The 20369-nt window shown below is 39.8% G+C and overlaps 2 protein-coding genes across 2 annotated transcripts in view; one reads left to right on the top strand and one right to left on the bottom strand.

The window, feature by feature from the left end:
* Positions 1-3246: 3246 nt before the first annotated feature.
* On the bottom strand, positions 3247-9366 carry PLK2 (polo like kinase 2). The gene is made up of 14 exons (XM_057743169.1): positions 8967-9366; positions 8269-8376; positions 8009-8125; positions 7678-7807; positions 7359-7446; positions 6790-6885; positions 6483-6681; positions 6241-6388; positions 5795-5892; positions 5234-5363; positions 4763-5003; positions 4515-4644; positions 4166-4276; positions 3247-4035 (listed from the first exon to the last, which is right to left on the bottom strand). The coding sequence occupies exons 1-14, from the start codon at positions 9237-9239 to the stop codon at positions 3844-3846; spliced, it is 2061 nt and encodes a 686-aa protein (XP_057599152.1). The 5' UTR covers positions 9240-9366; the 3' UTR covers positions 3247-3843.
* A 743-nt stretch (positions 9367-10109) lies between these two features.
* The window catches only part of GAPT (GRB2 binding adaptor protein, transmembrane), a 38651-nt gene continuing 28391 nt past the window's right edge, over positions 10110-20369 (top strand). The window contains exon 1 of the mRNA XM_057743191.1: positions 10110-10205. The gene's annotated coding sequence lies outside the window, so the exon portion shown is untranslated. The remainder of the gene's footprint in view (positions 10206-20369) is intronic.

The following is a 20369-nucleotide window of genomic DNA, read 5'->3' as shown; positions in this document are numbered from 1 at the left end:
CAAGTGCTTTATCATTCAATCTTTGCAGGAGAGGAAACTGAAGCTTAGAGAGGTTAGGTATTTCTCAAGATCTTACTGGTAATACAGGGTTCAACAGGAATTTGAACTTAGGACTGAATCCAAAGATTTTACACTGCAGTAAACCTTCTCCCAGGCAAAGATAAGGTTACATTCAAAAATAGTTCTTGAAGAGTGGGGTTTCTTTTTGGTTATTTTTTTTTTTTTTGCTAGTTTTTTACTACTTTTATGAAGTAGTAAATGTCAAATAACTCAGGATCTGAGTTACTGCCATGGTCACGCCACACTTAGCTGAAGATAGCTATTACTATGCACCAAAACTGGTTTTACATCTTTAAAGACTGCCTTGTATCTCAGCCTATAGACTGCCAGGATTTAGGATGGCTAACCAAGAAACATTCCTGAGAACCGAAGATGTTCATCATGCACATCTGTTATTTGGGAATTGTTTTTACCGAATCCAGGGTCCTTGATTTTGAAGAATAGAATTTATTTGGGAATTTTATAATCCTCTTTCATTCACCGCAAAGGTTTATCAACACTGCTATGTTTTACATAGATGTCCTCAGTACCAAAAATTAAAAAAAGCTGCTGGGTAGAAGGGATGACAGGGATGCATCTCTGTGTGCTCTCATCCAAAGCCTGTTTACTCCCAAATCTTGCTCGCTCTTGAGATGCAGACATGTATATCCAGTGTTTTCTGAACCTATTTGAGCATCCTCATACTCGTTTGATCTGACACATCCTAATCTGTATTTCCCTTAATGTCAGGCTCTTCCTTCTAGATTCCTAACTTATTTCAGTTAATGACCCCACAGGACTCTGCCTACCCACCATTGACTGCCCCAGCCAATCATCCTAAGGCCCACCTTCTACCTCAGGCTCCACATTCAATAAAGTGCCAGATCCTGCTCAAATCAACTTTCTAGGACTTCCTTGGTGGCACAGTGGTTAAGAATCCAGCTGCCAATGCAGGGGACACCGGTTCGAGCACTGATCTGGGAAGATCCCACATACCATGGAGCAACTAAGCCCGTGTGCCACAACTACTGAAGCCTGTGCTCCTAGAGCCCATGTTCCACAACAAGAGAAGCCACCGCAATGAGAAGCTCACTCACCACAATGAAGAGCAGCTCTCACTCGCCACAACTAGAGAAAGCCCATGCTCAGCAACTAAGACCCAATGTAACCAATAAGTAAATAAATAAATAAATATATAAAATCAACTTTCTAAGACCCTCCCAAATCTATTGTCATTTATTCATTCAATATATGATTGCCATATGCCACAGTACTGGGGATACTAAAAGAAACAAGATGGGCCAAAGGAGACGCTACCTAACTCTTCATATGCTCCTTTTCATCAAGCCTTTCTCACTAGGATCACAACATTAATATCTTTACTGTTTGTGTCATCTTTCTCCATCTTCTTCCCATCCATCTTGCTTATGCCTCCAGAACGAGTTTAATAAAACTGAAATCCTAGGTCACTTGCTTCCTTAAAATCTTTCAGTGACTACACACAGCCTTCGATGCAGCCTAACTGCCCTGTGATGGCGCGTGGGGCACATCAAGTCTGTTTCTTCCAGACTTTACCTGTGATGCTTCAGACTTACACATCCACTTCTCCTGTGACCTCTTTCACCCTCGGACACCTATATATGTTATTGCCACTGCTTCTAATACCCTTCCCCATCTCATACCTTTACTTAACCCTCACTCATCCTTCAAAACCCAGTAAGAAAGAATTTCCTTCTCTGGAATCTATTCTCTGAGTCCACCCCATGCCTGTGGCTCCCTCCCCATAATTCCTGTTCTCTGTTCCCACAACACTCAGCGCATACCTTTATTGTAACATCACAGCATCTATCAGACTACTAGGCAAATGCACTGTCTCCTCCACTCTGCTGTGACTCCCTCAAGGGCAAGGAGAGGCTTGGGCTCACTCGACGTCACCAACACCAGGCCCTGGATTTGGCACACAGAAGACCCTCAGGACATACAAGAATGAATAAGTACGTAACTTTGAAATGGTGAGGGAGTATACAACCTAACACTGTGAAACTGAAAATGAAAGTACATTTTTTTACTATTTATTTACAAACTCCTATTTTTACCTCTCTGCTCACAAAGACAAAAATAGATTCTACTTTTGCACACTCAGCTCTTAGTGTAATTATCCAGTTAACTTCAGCTATTACTATTTTCTTCAGCTATTACCATAAACCATTTAACAGAGACTAAAGGTATATGTGTGGCCAGAGGACTCCAACCAGCAGGAGTTAACCTAGTAACTGTGAAATAGCCATAAACAGTTCTCCAGATTTGACTTTAATTAATAAAGCCTGTCAGATGCAGCTTGTAATACTTTTAGAAAAATGTAAAACTGCAACCACCATCTCTACACTACTCTGTACAGGATCCCAGTGCAGAGCCTAATACATGAGAGAGTGCTACTTTTCTTGGGACAATATTTTCCTTACAGTAGGATTACAACTGAACAAGAAAGTATTTGCACTTTATAGAGGTCACTGTAAGTTCAGAGTAACAGGATGAGCAGCTTAGTACACCTAAAGAAGAGATCCCATAGAGAGAGAAAAGCATCTCAGATCTACCTCTCGGATAATCTGATAGTTTAAAAGATGGGCTTAAAATCATAGCTTGGTACCCTTACCATTCCTCATCCTCCATGCACCAGAAGGAATATAAAGTGACTTATTTACAAAGTACTTCTCACTACTGGTGGCAATGGAAGTGCTTAGGCAGCTTTAAGCTGAGTTATATACACATTTAGGTGGTGCAAGTATTATAACATACAGAGTTTCTCCCACGTTAAGATAAACTTCCTGTATCTATTGGCACTTAATAACAGAGGTCTGTTTACACAGGATTACTCTAGCTTTCAGCTCCAAGCTAAACAAGTTTTGGGGAAATACTCCAGACAGAAATTGGTTTTAGATTCAGTAGGAGGCCTACATTTTGGCTGTGACAAGAATGGTACTTTGGTTATACTCTACTCTTGTCAAGCTAGAACTATCCAGAGAAGATATGATTGCACTTCCGGTATTAAAGACTGACTACCTAGAAACTATTATTAGAAACTAAGTAAAGCTCGAACTTCCTAGTCCGCTTCCACACTCAATGTCCTGGCGAAGAGTGCCAAGAATCCGCCATCAAAGGATGCTGTGAGGCAGCGCTGGTGCCACACCAAAGACAGGAGGCCGCTGCTTCTGCTTTTCCATACTCTTTATTGCCAACAGTTTAAAATGGTCAACATAAAAAAAAATGGATAATAAATACTGCTCTTTGGGCTGTAATAAATAAAAAGTTTATTAACAAGGAATGCACTTTTCCAGCCACAAGTGTCTTCAAAAATTAACAACAACAAAAAATTATATATGGCCATAGTTCACAGTTAAAGCAGCCAAAAGCTGCTCCAATTACAGCCTTTAAACAACATGGGAGCGTCCTCCCTTCTCCCTCCCCTTCAGGAAGTATATTCACAGTTCCAAGTCCTCTGTCCGAAGTGCTCTCCACAGAGAGAAGTTAAGGGTCAATGCACCTTTCTGCGAAATTGTCTGAAAAACCTTTTGAAACAGGTACGTCAAGGAAAACTGCATTCGGCTTCACTCTCAGCTTGTCCAAGGTCCAGAACTGTGTGCCTCGGCCTGGTCTGGTTGCACCAGGTCCAGCAGGCCACGGAGGAATTGTTTTCGTACCACCACCTGTCCATCTTCTTCAACATGCTGTATATCATTCTGCTGGCTTCCCTGTAGATCTCACAGTGGAAAAGAGGAGTCCCATAGGGTCCATTCAAAAAGTCTCTTAGTTACATCTCTGTAAGAGCATGTTCAGAGCATATTCCATTCGATTTTTTAATTCTAACGAACAGCCAGACATCAGCAGGGTTGTCAGTCTAAATGTTGTAGATATCCTGTCCTCATTGATGTAGGTGAGTAGGTATTCTTCATTTTGGCTACAGATGATTATTTTTGTATGATCATGGTAGAAATTCACCTTTAAAAAGTAGACAAAGATATTAGATCTCTCTAAATATTCAAGATATGAAGAGTTTTGTTGATAATTAAATTGACAAAAATCATTTTTTTAGGACCTAAACATGGGCTTTCCTAAAGGGTTCATTTACCTGAAAGGTGCCATCATTGAAGAGCATCATTAAGGCCTTATCAGATTTCAGCCACTGAAGGAGGTAGAGCCGAGGTCTTCGAACATCAGTAACACTAGGCAGATCTCCACCCTGGGAGAGATTGGGAGAGTTAGTGTCTATAAAGACTTTGCAGTGTGTGTACTCAGTTCTACGCAAATGCCTCTCACACTGAAGCAAGCACCCCTCCCCACTGCCCAGAGATTCTGATTCAGTAGACTGAGGGTGGGACATGAGAGGCTGCACTTCTAAAAGCATTGAGGCTATACAGATGCTACTGCTTTGTGGACTACACTTCAAACATCACTGCTTGAAAGGCACAAGTACTTACATCCATGAGGTTCTCCTCCATGTAATGAGAGAAGTATTTCAGCACCGTCACTTGGCTAATGAACTGTTCAGGGGCATCTGTTGCTGGGAAAACAGAGCATTGGCCAAGCTCTGCATAATAGTGAACTGTTCTAAAGAACAGGAACGATAGGGAGAAAAGAAGAAGAAGCAGAAGTTAGTCACTGTTGTCAGATTTCTTTAGGGCAAAACAAAAGAATCGACAGGGCTTCCTTAACTGAACACACTTACTTTTTGTCTGGAAGCAGGCTCATGTGAGCACCGTTGTTGAAAAGGACGCCTACAGTGTGGTCTGAGAGCTGGTACCCAAAGCCATATTTGTTAGAGTAGTCGACCCATTTGGTGACCCACTGAAAGGAAGTGCTCAGCTGCTCTTTGGGGATGCAGTCAGCTTCTGGCATGTTTTCTAGACATCCTCGAAGGACTCTTGCCACAGTGTCTGCGACACTTCCCATGGTACTGTCCTCAAGGCCTACAAAGTCAGAGAAAGTTATAAAATAATTAACAACAAAACCTCAGGCTATCGTAGATGCTAAGTCTCCCTCCAGTAATCCTAAGGATGGATGACTCAAAATCATTCCAATCCTCTAATTTTGCTTCTTCTAGGTTAAATCAGGCCAAAAACCAAACTGACTTCAGTTATTTAGTACTGAGCACTGGCATTTAGTGCCATTATTTATAATGCGATGGACAACAACTTACATTCACTGCTGCTGCTGCAGCTGCCAAGAGTTCCTCTGACTATCATCCGAATAGCATCTCCAATCTGCTGCTTGTTTTCCACTGCGGGTGTTCCAGATCGGGCAACTGTAGTGGTAGGTGGCTGGAGTTCCTAGAAGAGAGAAGAGCCAGGCAATAGTCACGCACTGAAAATTCATTTGAGGTTGAGAACTCCAATTTAAGATGAGATTGTGGAATGAATTGGGAGATTGGGATACCAAATTATACACTCTAAATATATGCAGTTTATTGTAAAAAAAATGCATTTCATAAATGTGTAAAAAAACTGTTTATTATAAAAAAAAAAAAGATGAGATTGTGGCAATTACTAGGAAAGCTTATCAAAAAGCAATGGACACAAGCCAGGTAAAAGACATTTCAGTAACTCCACTGCATGCATTGTTAAGCTAAGAGATAAGATCTTTCCCTTTAGAGGGCTGGGAAAAAAGAAACTTTAAGTAAACACGTGATCCAAGTGATAATTAACAAAGACTGGAAATGATATAAAGTGTTTATAACTGTCTTACTCTTCTTTTAGCATACCTCATCTGTCCTATGTTTACTGGGTTGCTGAGTTATCGAAGTCTTTTTCAAATCATGCCTAAGCTTGTAAATTTCTTCATCTTCTTTAGACACTTTATCTGTAAATCAAGGAAAAGAATTATGAGCATCATTCTATTCTAACAAGGTAGAAAGAGAGCTAGCCATATTTCCTCCTTTTGCATTAATAACCAGCTTAAGAGCACCCAAGGCAAAACCAATACTTTTATCTTTGCCATCAGCTACAATTACTCAAGAAGCATACTTCAATGCGTATGAAACAAAAAGCTATCAACCACAGTTTGCAGTGTGGATTTACAACGCTACAAAAAGTTGAATAGTATACAAACATACAGGCCGAATTATGTTAATATGAAAGCCTGTTTTAACTAATTTACCAACATTATATATAATATTGGATTCAGAAGAACAGAAGTCCTGTAACTTACTATGTGTGTCAATATATCTTGCTTTGTCTTTTTTGCCACCAAAAAGAGCAGCAGCTGCTTTCTTAAAGAAATTCTTAGCTGGGCTTGACAAGTGGAAATCTGGAACTGTATGACAACAACTAGAAGAGAGTCTGTCTGGAGTGAAGCCCTGTGAAGCATAAGAAAAGACTTTTAGTAACCTGCTGGGAAATTAGGATCAAGAGCATCCAATAAAACAATGCAAAAAAAAAAAAACCACCAACCTGCAAAAAAAAGTCATGTCGAATGATGTCATCCAAGCTGGGACGATCTTCTGGATTTTTGGACAACATGCTAGCTATTAAGTGCTTAGCAGGAGCCAGCAATGAAGAGGGCATTGTATATCTTGCTTCTCTTATACACCTGTAAGTTTCTTTCAGATTTGTAGTTTCAAATGGGGGTCTTCCTAGCAACATTGTATACCTGTATGCAAGGAAACACTTCTTTAGGAACCCTCATAAAGCAACTCTTTTCGAGTGTTAAAATCTACATCCAAATTTGCTTTTTGATTATCTTGGTGCATTTACTTACATTACACAGCCTAAGGCCCAAATGTCTGATTCACATCCGTGTCCTTGTTTGTTGAGGACTTCAGGAGAAAGATAATTTGGGGTACCACATATCGTTCTATGAAAACAAAATATGAAGATCTCATTAGGAACTATTCTACTGTTTAAACTTAGTTCTCCAGATAAAACCTTAAAAGCACTATGATAAATTTCTATTTGGAAACATTTGACTTTTTATTTTTGGCATGTGAACAACTGACATTTGACCAAGTTACTTGGTAATTTTTTTTTAATGTATGTACAATTTTTTCCAGCCACATGACTAAGTGTTTTAAGCCAACTGAGACCAGGTACAGCAGGACATTTTTATACACTTCAGGCAAATATAAGACAGATTTGTTTCATAATCAACTTAAAGGCATAAGGTACTCTGCCGGGTCCACAGCGGCACTGAAGTGTTTCCTTCAATTATCACTGCAGCGGTTTGTAGATTTTAGCATCAACTGACCTCCTAAACAGTAATTGGAAAATAAAAAGGGTATATTTGATCTCTCACAAAACCCTAGTAGGATGTATCCTTCTGACTCTTACCTCCTTCTGTGTTCCAAGGGTTCCAGTCTGGCTGCCAAACCAAAGTCCCCAACTTTCAGTTCCATGGCTTCATTAATAAAAAAGTTTCCTAGATAATTAAAGAAAAAAATCTGAATTCCTTTGAAAAGTTATTCTAACCAAGTACACACACGTCCACTCAAGAGACAGGCAGCCAGTTGGTTAATATGAAAGCCATCATTCAGAAACAAGATTGCATTGGTTAGATGCCAACTAAGAACATTAAACAAGTTGAAAAAAAACGGAGAGCGAGAGCACACATCTCTGACACAAAAGTCAGGGTTTAGAGTGAAAGGCTTACCTAGTTTGAGATCTCTGTGCAAGATTTCTTGTTCGTGAAGGTACTTTAGTCCAGACACAATCTGCCTGAGGTAGTATCGGACTTCTGGCTCTGTCAACACCTTCCTTGCTTTCAAGATGTGAGCCATGGACTGGGAAGAGGAGAAGGAAAAAAGAGAATCTGTCAAACAAAGTTACCAAAATCAGTGGTTTCCATGTGCAGGATGAGGGATGAAAGTTAATACTGAAGTATAATAATTACCCCCACAAGTTAAATTCCCAGGTAAAGCGCACTCTGAATGCCACATCAGTGTGCAGGAAGTAAATGCACTCAAATAGGCGTCAGCACTTACCCTTCTACTGCAGTATTCCAAAAGAATATAAATGTTTTCTTTGTCCTCAAAGTAGTGGTAAAACTGCACTACATGCTTGTGATGGAGAATTCTGTGAAGCTCTATTTCTTTGTCAATCTAAAAGAAAAAGCAAGATCAGTCCTATTAGCCTCCCTCACCTCTGAAAAGCCAGTTGCTTACACATGCAGAAGACATTTTCCTAACAGGGAAGGGCCATCTCTGCACACAAAGAAAATACTTTACTCAACAGTCATACACACCTTTTCCCTTTGATGAGGTTTGGCTACTCTGCTGTGAGGAATAATTTTTGCAGCGTAGACTTTGTTGTTTGTCAGATCTGTCATCTCATAACATTTTGCAAAGCCACCCTGAAAGGAAACAAAGCCAAGACGGAATTGAGTATGGCAGGAACATGGACAGCAGATTTTTTTTTTTTAATAAGTAAAGGAGAAAGAAAAGCAAAAATATGGGAGAGGAAGGGCGGACAGAGGGATGCAGTCGACTTTTTAAAAGCTCTTTCACGAAGGAAAAAGCATTCCTGAAAACAGTAAGTTAAAACAGTGCCCCTTCTCCCTTTACAAAGAGGGGCTTTCTGGGGGGGGAGGGGGGGCTGGGGGTCGGGGAGATGAGAAATAGCGTCTGAAGGGACTTAAGAAAATTCTCTGGGGGGAGAGCTGGAGAGAGCTAGATCTAGTGTAGACAGCCCTCGCTTCTGGCCTCAAGATCAGTGTCTTTGGGCTGCAGGAGACAGCCAGAGCCGCGGATGTGAAGTCGATTATCGCGCTGTCAGCGCACAAAAGCCAGAGGAGAGCAGGTGAGTCGCCCCCGTCGCGCCGCGATCGGACTCTCGAGACACCGAGACGCGGGTGGGCGCGGGGACCCGGGGTCCGGCCCGGCCCGGGGGATGCCCGGGCAGACCTCCCTCCCGCCCGGTAGCCGGGCGCCCGCCGCTCATCACCTTTCCCAGCACTTTGCCTCGGCAGTAGCGCTTCCCCGTCGTGGGGTCGACGATAATCCGCGAGATCTCGGCCCCCGAGTGCGAGTGGTGGTGATGGTGGTGCGGGGCCGCCGGCTGCACCTGCGCCGGGGGCTGCAGCGGCGGCTGCTGCTCCTCGGGGGGCGGCTGCGGCCGCTTCTTCTTCGACTCCCCGCCGCAAGCCTTGCCCAGCGCCTGCTCGCACATCTTGGTGCCGGCGGCCGGCTGGTAGGTGATAGTCCGCAAGAGCTCCATGGTCGCCTAGCCGCGCGGCACCGCCGGCTGCCACCTCCGAGGCGCGGACGCACGACCCAGCCCGCCTCTGCCCTCGAGCCCCCGCCCACGCCGCCGACCTCCCGCGCCCGACGCCTCCGTCCACTTGTGACAGTGCGAACGCCGGGCGAGGTCTTATATAGCGGCCGAGAAGGGGGCGGAGACTCGAGGCGGGAGGCGACGTCACGGGCGATGCCCCGCCCACCCGCCTCCCGCGCGCGCGGGGCAGAGCGCGAGGTCGCGAAGGGCAGCTGGCTTCCCGCCCGCGAGCCGCGCACCAAGCTCGCCGCGACGGGGAGGCGGGCGGAGGCGTGCGGCCGTCCCCGCGACCGCCACCCCATGCTCGGGACGTTCCGAGCTTCGGGGTCTGAAGCAGGAGCCCGAAGGCCAACGCCTGGCCCCGCCCCCGCTCGGAGCCCCGACGGGCGCCGCGGTGGTCGCAGCCTCCCTCCCCCGCACGGCCCCTTCCGACCGCCCCACGGCCCGACGCCTCCGGTGTCAGGGGGCGCGTGCGGCCGGAGTCCGCTGCACAGGCCCGGGAGGCTTCCAACCCGCCTCACTCAGAGCTTGCGGGCGGCGGCCGCCCCCGCGGTGTTACCCGGTTAGCTCCCGCCCGGAGGGGCCGCGCCCCCCGAAGGGCAGGGGGGCGCGACGCAGGGTGTTCGGAGCTCCCCACTGCTTCTGAGTGAGGCGGCCTTCCGCGGGGGCCGGTCGGCTGACCGTGGCCAAGTCCCGCTTGGGCCCGTGTGGCCACTGCCCATCACTCTAGAGCACAGCGCCTTTGTGGGAGGTCAGGCCCTCCGCCTCGGAGCGGGAGGCCGGTGCCCTGGGGCGGCTTCGCCTGCGGGCTGCCCGAGGCCCGGGAGCGCCGGCGCCACCTCGTGGAGTGGCCCGGAAGCGCAGCTAGCGGTCCGAGGGGGCCGCGGTTCACGCGGGCTTCCTTTGACAGTAAGTGGTTTCAAAGTGCCCGTGGTGCCGATTATGGTTTTACAGTCGAAATCGCCTATCGCTTCTTATTCCGAAGGGGTGGTGTCGAATGCGTCTTTAAACGGCCCCCTAAGCTACGTGGCTGCGCTGGTGCTGGGAGCGGAGGGAATTGGTAGCTTGGGGGAGGAGCACAGCCACGGGAGCTAAGTCATGGCTTAGTTTCCTATGTCCCGAGTTCACGATTCAGATTTGCTAACCTGGGGACACCGTTGTTTCTTGCTCTGATGACAGTAGCGCGTTTATGTGCGGGGCACCGTGGTTCGTGTTTTGAAATCCCTTGTTTAATTCTACATCCATTCTAAGTAGGAAATATTGTTATTCCCATTTTGCAGATGAGGCATCAGGGGTTTGAAGAATTTAAGTAACTATTCTCTATGTATATATTTACTAGAACATCCAAGTGATATTAATTAGCAATAGGCAAATTTTTAAATCTAAGGTAAAATGTGTTAAACAGTTTTTTGATACTGATTTCCAGTGCTACCAGTGATTTCCGGTGATACCAGATTAATAACCCCCAGAGGGTACCTAGGAAAGGGTTGGCTCCAGTTCGGATACCATCAGGGTATCAGTTAATTAAGTATGCATGGTTTCAAAGACTCTTGTCTCATGTACTTCCCACATGATGTAGAAGGGAGTTTCATTGGCATTTCACAGTAAAAAGGGAAAGTCTTTTGTGACGCTTCCTTTTTGATTCTGTAAACAGTTCAGGGCAAGCCCAAGCATGTTTCTCATGAAGTGAAGGTAGACTTTACCCCCAGATTATCAGAGCTGGAATAAGGGGTGGGCCTGGAGGTGGGTATGAAGAATTACTTAATCCTCTTTAAAGATAAACCTAGGGGTGACCTTTGCTCCCCAGATTTATGTAAATTTATTTACTAGCCTGTAGTAGGCTTGCTGGTTTAGAAAATACTACCTAAATTTCCAGAGCTAATTTTACACCTTGTCTTTATTTCATAGGTTGATAATGAACTTTTTAATCTGTATTTGTTTATGACTTTCTAGGGTAAAAGAACTATGAAAAATAGTCATGTTTTCCATTATTATCTCCATTCTTTGATTATCATATACTATACTATATCCCTTTACTAAATGTACTTAAGCATTTGATGGACTGTTGAACATGCTGTGTGAAATTCAGGTCTATCCTCCAAAACATTTGAGCATTTAATAAAATATGAAGCATATATATGTTATGCGGATTCTGTCCAAGTATGAAAATCTGATTTTTTGGTTTGCGGTGCCATCATGTGGACAGAACCAAAACTGTTGTTAGTAGCACAAAAAAGGAGATAAATGTACTTTCCAATGGAGATAAATCTTTAATTACAAAATATTTCTCTGTAGTTCTATAGATTTAATTTAATTACAAGTGGAATCCCAATATGATTTTTAGTGAAACTTGACAAGCTGATTGCAAACTTTATAGGAAAGTGTAAGTGATCAAAAATAGCGAAGTAACTTTAAAGAAGAATTAGAAGAAGGAAGGTCTTTTTCTACCAGTTATCACAACTTATAATTAAGCTAGAGCAAATAAGAAAGTTTGGTTCTCTCACAGGGATAGACTGACCAATGGAATACATTAAAGAGCCTAGAAATAGATCCACATATATATGGAACTTTGGTATATGGCAGAGGAAGCATGATAGATCAGTGAGGAAAGGAGACTATTCAGTGAATGGAAGTAGAAAATTGATTTTTCCCTATTAAAAAAAATGAAATATGTATTTTTACCTGTATTCATTTTCTAGGGCTACCCTAACAGAATATCACAGACTGGGTGGCTAAAACAACAGAAATTTACTTTCTCACGGTTCTGGAGCCTAGAAGTCTAAGATCAAGATGTGGGCAGGCTTGGTTCCTCCTGAGGCATCTCTTGTCTTGCAGATCACTGCCTCATCATACCCTCATGTGATCATTCCTCTGTGAGAGAGCATCCCTGGTGTCCCCTTGTATGTTCAAATTTCCTGTTATAAGGACAGCAGTTAGATTGGATTAGGGCCCACCCAAAGACCTCATTTAATCTTTTTTTTTTAAATAAATGTATTATTTACTTATTTATTTATTTATTAGCTGTGTTGGGTCTTCGTTGCTGCACTCAGGCTTTCTCTAGTTGCAGCGAGCGGGGCTGCTCTTTGTTGTGGTGACCTCATTTAATCTTAATCACCTCTTTGAGACCCTGTCTCTAAATACAGTCACATTCTGAGGTACTGGGGACTTGGCCTTTGTTATATGAATTTTAAGGGGAAACAATTTTTAGCCCATAATACACTGTATACAAAAAATCTACTTCAGGTGGAGTAAGGACTTAAAGACTAAGAACAAAACAAAATATCAGTAGGAAATGTAAGAGACAACTTTCAGAGCATAGGGTAGGGAAATATTTTTTTTAATTGAGATCAAGTCGACATATAATACTGCATTAGCTTTAGATGTACAGTATTATGCTTATATATATGTGTGTGTGTGTGTATCTATAGTGAAATGTCTAACACAGTTTACATCATCACATATAGTTATAGTTTTTTTTCCTGTGACAAAAAATTTTAAGATCTACTCTCTCAGCAACATTCAAATATGTGATACCATATTGTTAACTAGAGTCACCATGCTTTACATTACATTTCAGGGACTTATTTATCTGTAATAGGAAGTTTGTACCTTTTGACGGTGTTTACCCATTTGCCTACCTTCCCTGACTTCTTCTCTGTATCTATGAGTTCAATTTTTTTTAATTTCACATGTAAATGATAATGTACATTATCTTTCTCTCTTATTTCACTTAACATAAGTACCTCAAGGTCCATCCATGTTATTGCAAATGGCAGGACTTCCTTCTGTTTTATGGCTAAATTATATTCCATTCTCTTTGTGTGTGTATCTAACATTTTCTTTATCCATCCATCCTTGATGGACACTTTGTTTCCATACCTTGGCTGTTATTAATAATGCTGCAGTGAACGTGTGAATATCGATATCTCTTCAAGATTATGATTTCATTTCCTTTGATTACATACTGAGACGTGGGATTGCTGGATCATATGGTAATTCTATTTTTAATTTTTTGAGCAATCTCCATTCTGTTTTCCATAGTGATTGCACTAATTTATATTCCCACCAACAGTGCATAAGGGTTCCCTTTTCTCCACATCCTCGCCAATACTTGTTATTTCTTGTCTCTTTTATAATAGCCATTCTAAAGAGGTGTGAGATGATATCTCATTGTAACTTGGATTTGCCTTTCCTTGATGATTATTGATGTTGAGCATCTTTTCATTTACCTGTTGGCCATTTGTATGACTTCTCTGGAAAATATGTATTCAAGTCTTGTGCCCATTTTTTTTTTTGAAGCATAGTTGATTTACAATGTTGTGTTAGTTTCTGGTGTACAGTAAAGTGATTCAGTTATATACATATATATGTATACATATTATATATAATATATTCTTTTTCATATTATTTTCCATTATGGTTTATTAGAGGGTATTGAATATATATAGTTCCCTGTGCTATACGGTGGAACCTTGTTTTGTTTACCTATTTTATGTATATCAATAGTAGTTTGTATATGCTAATCCCAAACTCCTAATTTATTCCTCCTCCCCTGTTCCCCTTTGGTAATGATAAATTTGTTTCCTATGTCTGTGAGTGTGTTTCTGTTTTGCACATAAGTTCATTTGTATCATATTTTAGATTCCACATATAAGTGATATATGATATTTGTCTTTGTCTGACTTACTTCACATAGTATGATCATCTCTAGGTCCATCCACATTACTCCAAATGGCATTATTTCATTCTTTTTTATGGCTGAGTAGGAGTCTATCCTATATATATGTACCACATCTACTTTATCCATCATCTGTCGATGGACATTTCAGTTGCTTCAATGTCTTGGCTATTGTAAATAGTGCTGCTGTTGGGGTGTGTGTATCTTTTCAAATTAGAGTTTTCTCTGGATATATGCCCTGGAAAGGGATTGCTGGATCATATGTCTTCTACCCATTTTTAATTGGATTGACTATCTATTTATAATTGAGTTATATGAGTTCTTTATGTATTTTGCATATTTACTCCTTATTAGATATATGATTTGAAAATATTTTCTCTCATTATGTAGGTTGACTTTTCATTTTGTTAATGATTTCCTTTTTGTGCAGAAGCTTACTTTGTTTGATATAGTTCTGCTTGTTTATTTTTGCTTTTATTGCCTTTGATTTTGTTGTTAAATCCAAAATACCATAGCCAAGACTAACGTCAAGGAGTTTATCCTCACGTTTTCTTCTAGGAGTTTTATGGTTTCAGATTTTTAATCTATTTTGTGTTGATTTTTGTGTATAGCATAAAGATAATGGTCCAGTTTCATTCTTTTTCATTTATTATTTTAGAATCAATCTTCTTTTAAAATGAACTTATGTATTTTTTATACATCTTTATTGGAGCATAATTGCTTTACAAAATTATGTTAGTTTCTGCTGTACAACAAAGTGAATCAGCTATATGTATACATATATCCCCATATCCCCTCCCTCTTGAGCCTCCCTCCCACCCTCCCTACCCCACCCCTTTAGGTCGTCACAAAGTACCTGGGTGATCTCCCTGTGCTATGCAGCAGCTTCCCACTAGCTATTTTACATTTGGTAATGGATATATGTCAATGCTACTCTCTCACTACATCCCAGCCTCCCCTTCCCCCTCTGTGTCCTCAGGTTTCATTCTTTTGCATGTGGCTGTCCAGTTTTCCCAGCATCATTTATTGAAGAGACTATCCTTTACATAGGTCCAAAAATATATTACGGGGAAAGGATAGTCTGTTCAATAAAGGCAAAGATTTTTCAACATGCAAAATCCATTAACTATGTAACAAGAGATTGATAAATTTGGCTAAATTAAAATTAAGAAATTTGATTCATCAGAGGACACCTTAAAGTTGGGGAGTTCCCTGGTGATCCAGTGATTAGGGCTCCACACTTCCACTGCAGGGGGCACAGGTTCAATCCCTGGTCGGGAAACTAAGACCCCTCATGCCAAGTAAAAAGACAGACTATAAGTCAGTAGAGATATTTGCATATATATAACTAACAGAGAAATATATAGGGCATCTACATATTGGTAAGAAAAACAACCCAACAAAAATAAGTAAAAGATATAAACAAGCATTTCATAGAAAAGGAACTATTTATAGCCAATAAATAAGATGAGTTTCTCAAAGTCATTAATAATTAGGGAAATGTAAATCATTAAACTCATTCAATAGGTAAAAGTTAGGAAGCCTAAACATTTCAGGTGTTGTAAAAGATGTAGGTCAACAATTTGCATGTTCAGTTTTGCTAGGAGAATGAATTGGTCATTCTTACACCCTACAACCCAGCAAGAGAAATGCTTAGACACAGATACCAGAAGGTATATACAAGCATAGTCATGGCAGTACTTTTAGTAATTGCAAAAAAAAAGAAAACCCACAGAAAGCAAATGCCCATAAGATAGGAGAATGGATAAATAAATAGTGGTACATACACATAATGGGCTGTTATGTGAAAATCAATGAATTACACATATTCCACATCAGTATGAATAAATCTTAATGTCTGGTTTTTAAAAAGGTAAATTAATGATTACTCTTTTTATAAAATTCAAGACCTAAATCTGCCTATCTTATTTATACATACATCTGTATTGATTTAAAATACGATTTTTAAAAACGTGGATATGTTAACCAGAACATTTAAAACAATGGTTACCTTGTATGAGTGAGGCAAGGGATGTAAGAGAGGGAAAGAACATGCAGGTCCGTATAAGTTACTGTCAGTGATTGGTTCTTGGATTGGATTATGGGAACACTCATATGCCTGGGGAGACCACTGATAACTATGTCATGAGCTAAGGAATATGGCTAGTCAAATTATGAGTACCTTAAATCCAGGTTAAAAAAAAATACACAGTTCTGACCAGCATGATGACTTGAGGTGAGTGAAACAGTGAAAAGAATATTTTGCTATATGCACACGTTGCCAGAAGGCTCCGGGGGCTAGGCTGGCCACGTCTCCACTGAAGTATCCTGAGCATCCAAGGAAGGTGAAAAGAGCGCAAACCTTGTTTTATATTCACCACAGTATATCTAATTGATGAGATATTTAATTGTAAGGTCTAACTCTTTGAAAAGCAACTTAATGAACATAAAAGAAAAAGTTAAGTTCAGGATTTAAATTTAAATATTAAATATATTAAATATCTTTTATGTTACATTCAGTTTGACATACTGGCATTTTGTAAGTGAATAAAACTCTGTGGTAAGTCATGCCAGGAATCTTTGATGAAGGCTTATATTAACATTCATCAAAATAGTTGACCAAACTTTCGTTCATTCATCTGTCTGCCTACCTGTTTAGCTACCTATCTACCTGTCCATCTGTTTTCTGGACATGATAATAACAGTGTTTGAGAGCACCTCGCCTTTCCCTTCACTCATTGCACAAACTGAAAGTACTAATTGATTGCAGTGGACCTAGATCTCCCTCTACTGGTACAAAATGATAGTGCCAATCAATGCTGTAAAGTTTTTAAGATTGCTTAGAATGTGGCTGTTCCTTTCAAGTCATACCCACCATTCCATTGCCTTGTGTAGCATCAGCATAAAAAGTAATCACACTTTTGAATCTATCTTAAAGGGCACACTTGTTTTCTGAAGTCAAATTATCTAAATTTTTATAAATAGAAACAAATTATTAAGTGAATGTAACACAGAAAAACAACAACAAAAAACCCCCCAAAAACAAGGTCAAGGTGTTTTAGCTTTTCCTCAAAATAAAAACCTTTTGTCTCATAGACAGCTTTAAAAAAATTTTTCTTGAAGAACATCATTCTTTCTTTGTGAATCCTTGCAGGTTGTTTATCTTTTACACATATGCTTCTGAATTTCTTGTTCATTTAAGACCTTTTCTTTTTTCTTTCCAGCTTTACTGAGATATAATTGACATACAGCACTGTATAAGTTAATGTGTACAGCATAATGGTTTGACTTACATATATCATGAAATGATTATTGCAATAAGTTTAGTGAACATTCATCTCATACAGATACAAAATTAAAGAAATAGAAAAAAAATCCTTATGATAAGAACTCAGGATTTCCTCTTGTTAAAACTTTCATATATAACATACAGTAGTGGTACATCCTATCCCTAGTTCTTACTTATGTTATAACTGAAGGTTTATACCTTTTGATTGCCTTCATCCAATTCCCCTTCCCCCTACCCCTTATCTCTGATAACCACAAATCTGATCTCTTTTTCCATGAGATTTTTGTTTATTTTTGAAGTATAATTAACCTTCAACACTATATTAGTTTCCTGTTATACAACATATTGGTTTTATATTTCCATATGTTTCAAAATGATCACCCCAATAAGCCTATAGTCACAATCTGTCACCATACAAAGTTACTACATAGTTATTGACTGTATTTCTCACACTGTACATTTCATACCTGTGATTCATTTACTTTGCAACCGAAAGTTTGTACCTCTTAATCTTCCTCACCTATTTCTTTCCTCCACCATCCCCCTTCCAAACTCTCCCCACCCCTGGGTCTGGAAACTATGTGTTTGTTCTCTGTGTCTATAACTCTGTTTCTGTTTGGTTATGTTTGTCCATTTGTTTTGTTTTTTTAGATTCAAAAGCATACAGTATTTGTCTTTCTCTGTCTGACATTTCACTTAGCATAATACCCTCTACATCCATCAGTGTTGTCATAAATGGAAAGATTTCATTCTTTTTTTATGTCTAAGTAATACTCCATGTATATATTTATACCATGTTTTCTTTATCCATTCATCTGTTGATGGGCACTTAGGTTGCTTCTGTGTCTTGATATGGAATAATAATGCTGCAATGACATAGGGATGCATATATCTTTTCTATTCAGTGTTTTCTTTTCTTTCTTTCTTTCTTTTTTTTTTTTTTTGGATAAATACCCAGGTGGAATTGCTGAATCATATGGTAGTTCTGTTTTTAGATTTTTGAGAAACCTCCATACTGTTTTCCATAGTGGTGGTGCCAATTGACATTCCCAATAGTGCATGAAATTTCCCCTTCCTCCACATGCTTTTCAACACTTGTTACTTGTTGTCTTTTTGATAATAGCCATTCTGACAGGTGTGAGGTGATATCTCATTGTGATATGCATTTCCCTGATGATTAGTGATGCTGAGCATCCTTTCATGTGCGTGTTGGCCATCTGTATATCTTCTTTGGAAAAATATCTATTCAGATCCTCTGCCCATTTTTCAATTTTTTTTTTTTTTTTTTTTTTAATGTTTAGCTGTATGAGTTCTTTGTATATTTTGGATGTTAACCCGTTATCAGATATATCATTTGTAAATATTTTCTCCCATTCAGTAGGTGGCATTTTCATTTTGTTGATAGTTTCCTTTGCTGTACAAAAGCTTTTTAATTTTATGTAGTCTCATTTGTTTTTTTGCTTTTGTTTCCCTTGCCTGGGGAGCATGGCCAAAAAAAAAAACAAAAAGGTTACAAAGACCAATGTCAAAGAGCATACTGCTATGTTTTCTTCTAAAAGTTTAATGGTTTCAGGGCCTACATTTAAGTCTTTAATCCATTTTGAATTTATTTTTGTGTATGGTGTGAGAGTGGTTCAGTTCCATTATTTTGCATGCAGCTGTCCAATTTTCTCAACACCATTTATGGAAGAGACAGTCTTTTCCCCACTGTACATTCTTGCCTCCTTGTCACAGATTAATTGCCCATGTACATGTGGGTTCAGTTCTGGGCTCTCTGTTCTGTTGCATTTATCTAAGGGCATGTGTTTGTGCCAGTACCATACTGTTTTGATGACTGTACTTTGTAGTATAGTTTGAAGTCAGGGAGCATAATACCTTCAGCTTTGTTCCTCTTTCTCAGAACTGTTTTGGCTATTTGACTCTTTTGTTTCTATACAGATTTTTGAATTATTTATTTTAGTTCTGTGAAAAAATGCCATTGGTATTTTGATAGGGATAGCATTGAATCTGTAGATTGCCTTGGGTAGTATGGTCATTTTAGGGATATTAATTCTTCCAGTTCATTAACACAGTGTATCTTTCTGTCTGTTTCTGTCATCTTCAGTGTCTTATAGTTTTATGAGTACAGATCTTTTATCTCCTTAGTTAAATTTTTTCCCTATGTATTTTATACTTTCTGATGTGATTGTAAATGGGGTTGTTTTCTTAATTTATCTTTCTGATAGTACATTGTTAGTACATAGAAATGCAACAGACTTATGTATATTAATTTTGTACCCTGCAACTTTACCAAATTCATTGATGAGTTCTAGTAGTTTTTTGGTGGTGTCTTTAGGATTTTCTATGTATAATATCATGTCATCTATAGTGATCTGTCAATGGACAGATCATCCAGGCAGAAAATTAATGGCAAATGATACACTAGACCAAATGGACTTAATAGATTTATGTAGAAGATTTCATCCAAAAGCAGCAGAATACACATTTTTTCAAGTACACATGGAACATTCTCCAGGATAGATCACATACTGGGCCACAAAACAAGCCTCAGTAAATGTAAGAAAATTGAACTAACATCAAACATCTTTTCTGATTACAATGCTGTGAGACTAGAAATCAACTACAAGAAAAAACTGCAAAAGACACAACTATGTAGAGTCTAAACAATATACTACTAAACAACCAATGGATCATGAAGAAATCAAACAAGATATAAAAAACAAATACCTGGAGAAAAATGAAAATGAAAACAGTAATCCAAAATCTATGGGACACAGCAAAAGCAGTTCTAAGAGGGAAGTTTATAGTGATACAATCCTACCTCAGGAAACAAGGCATCTCAAATAAACATGTTAACTTTACACCTGAAGAAATTAGAAAAAGAAGAACAAATAAAACCCAAAATAGTAAAAGGAAAAAATTTTAAAGATCAGAGCAGAAATAAATGAAATAAGAGACCAAAGGAAAAAAAGAAAATATTGATGAAACTAAGAGCCAGTTCTTTGAAAAGATAAACAAAATTGATAAATCTTTAGGCAGACTAAAGAGAACAAAAGAAAGAGGGCCCAAATCAATACAATCAGAAATGAAAAGGAAGTTACAACTA

The sequence above is a fragment of the Hippopotamus amphibius genome, chromosome 1, assembly GCF_030028045.1.
Source record: "Hippopotamus amphibius kiboko isolate mHipAmp2 chromosome 1, mHipAmp2.hap2, whole genome shotgun sequence".
Lineage (NCBI taxonomy): Eukaryota > Metazoa > Chordata > Mammalia > Artiodactyla > Hippopotamidae > Hippopotamus > Hippopotamus amphibius.
This window is presented reverse-complemented; position numbering and strand designations above follow the sequence as displayed.

What these genes read in the sequence shown, in the direction of transcription:
- PLK2 (XM_057743169.1), bottom strand. Translation starts at nt 9,239, where the DNA reads ATGGAGCTCTTGCGGACTATCACCTACCAGCCGGCCGCCGGCACCAAG. An exon ending in AACCTCATCAAAGGGAAAAG is followed by an intron (nt 8,126 to 8,268) that starts GTGTGTATGACT and finishes TTTTTCTTTTAG; the next exon opens with ATTGACAAAGAAATAGAGCT. An exon ending in TGGGCCTTAGGCTGTGTAAT is followed by an intron (nt 6,682 to 6,789) that starts GTAAGTAAATGC and finishes CCTTGCATACAG; the next exon opens with GTATACAATGTTGCTAGGAA.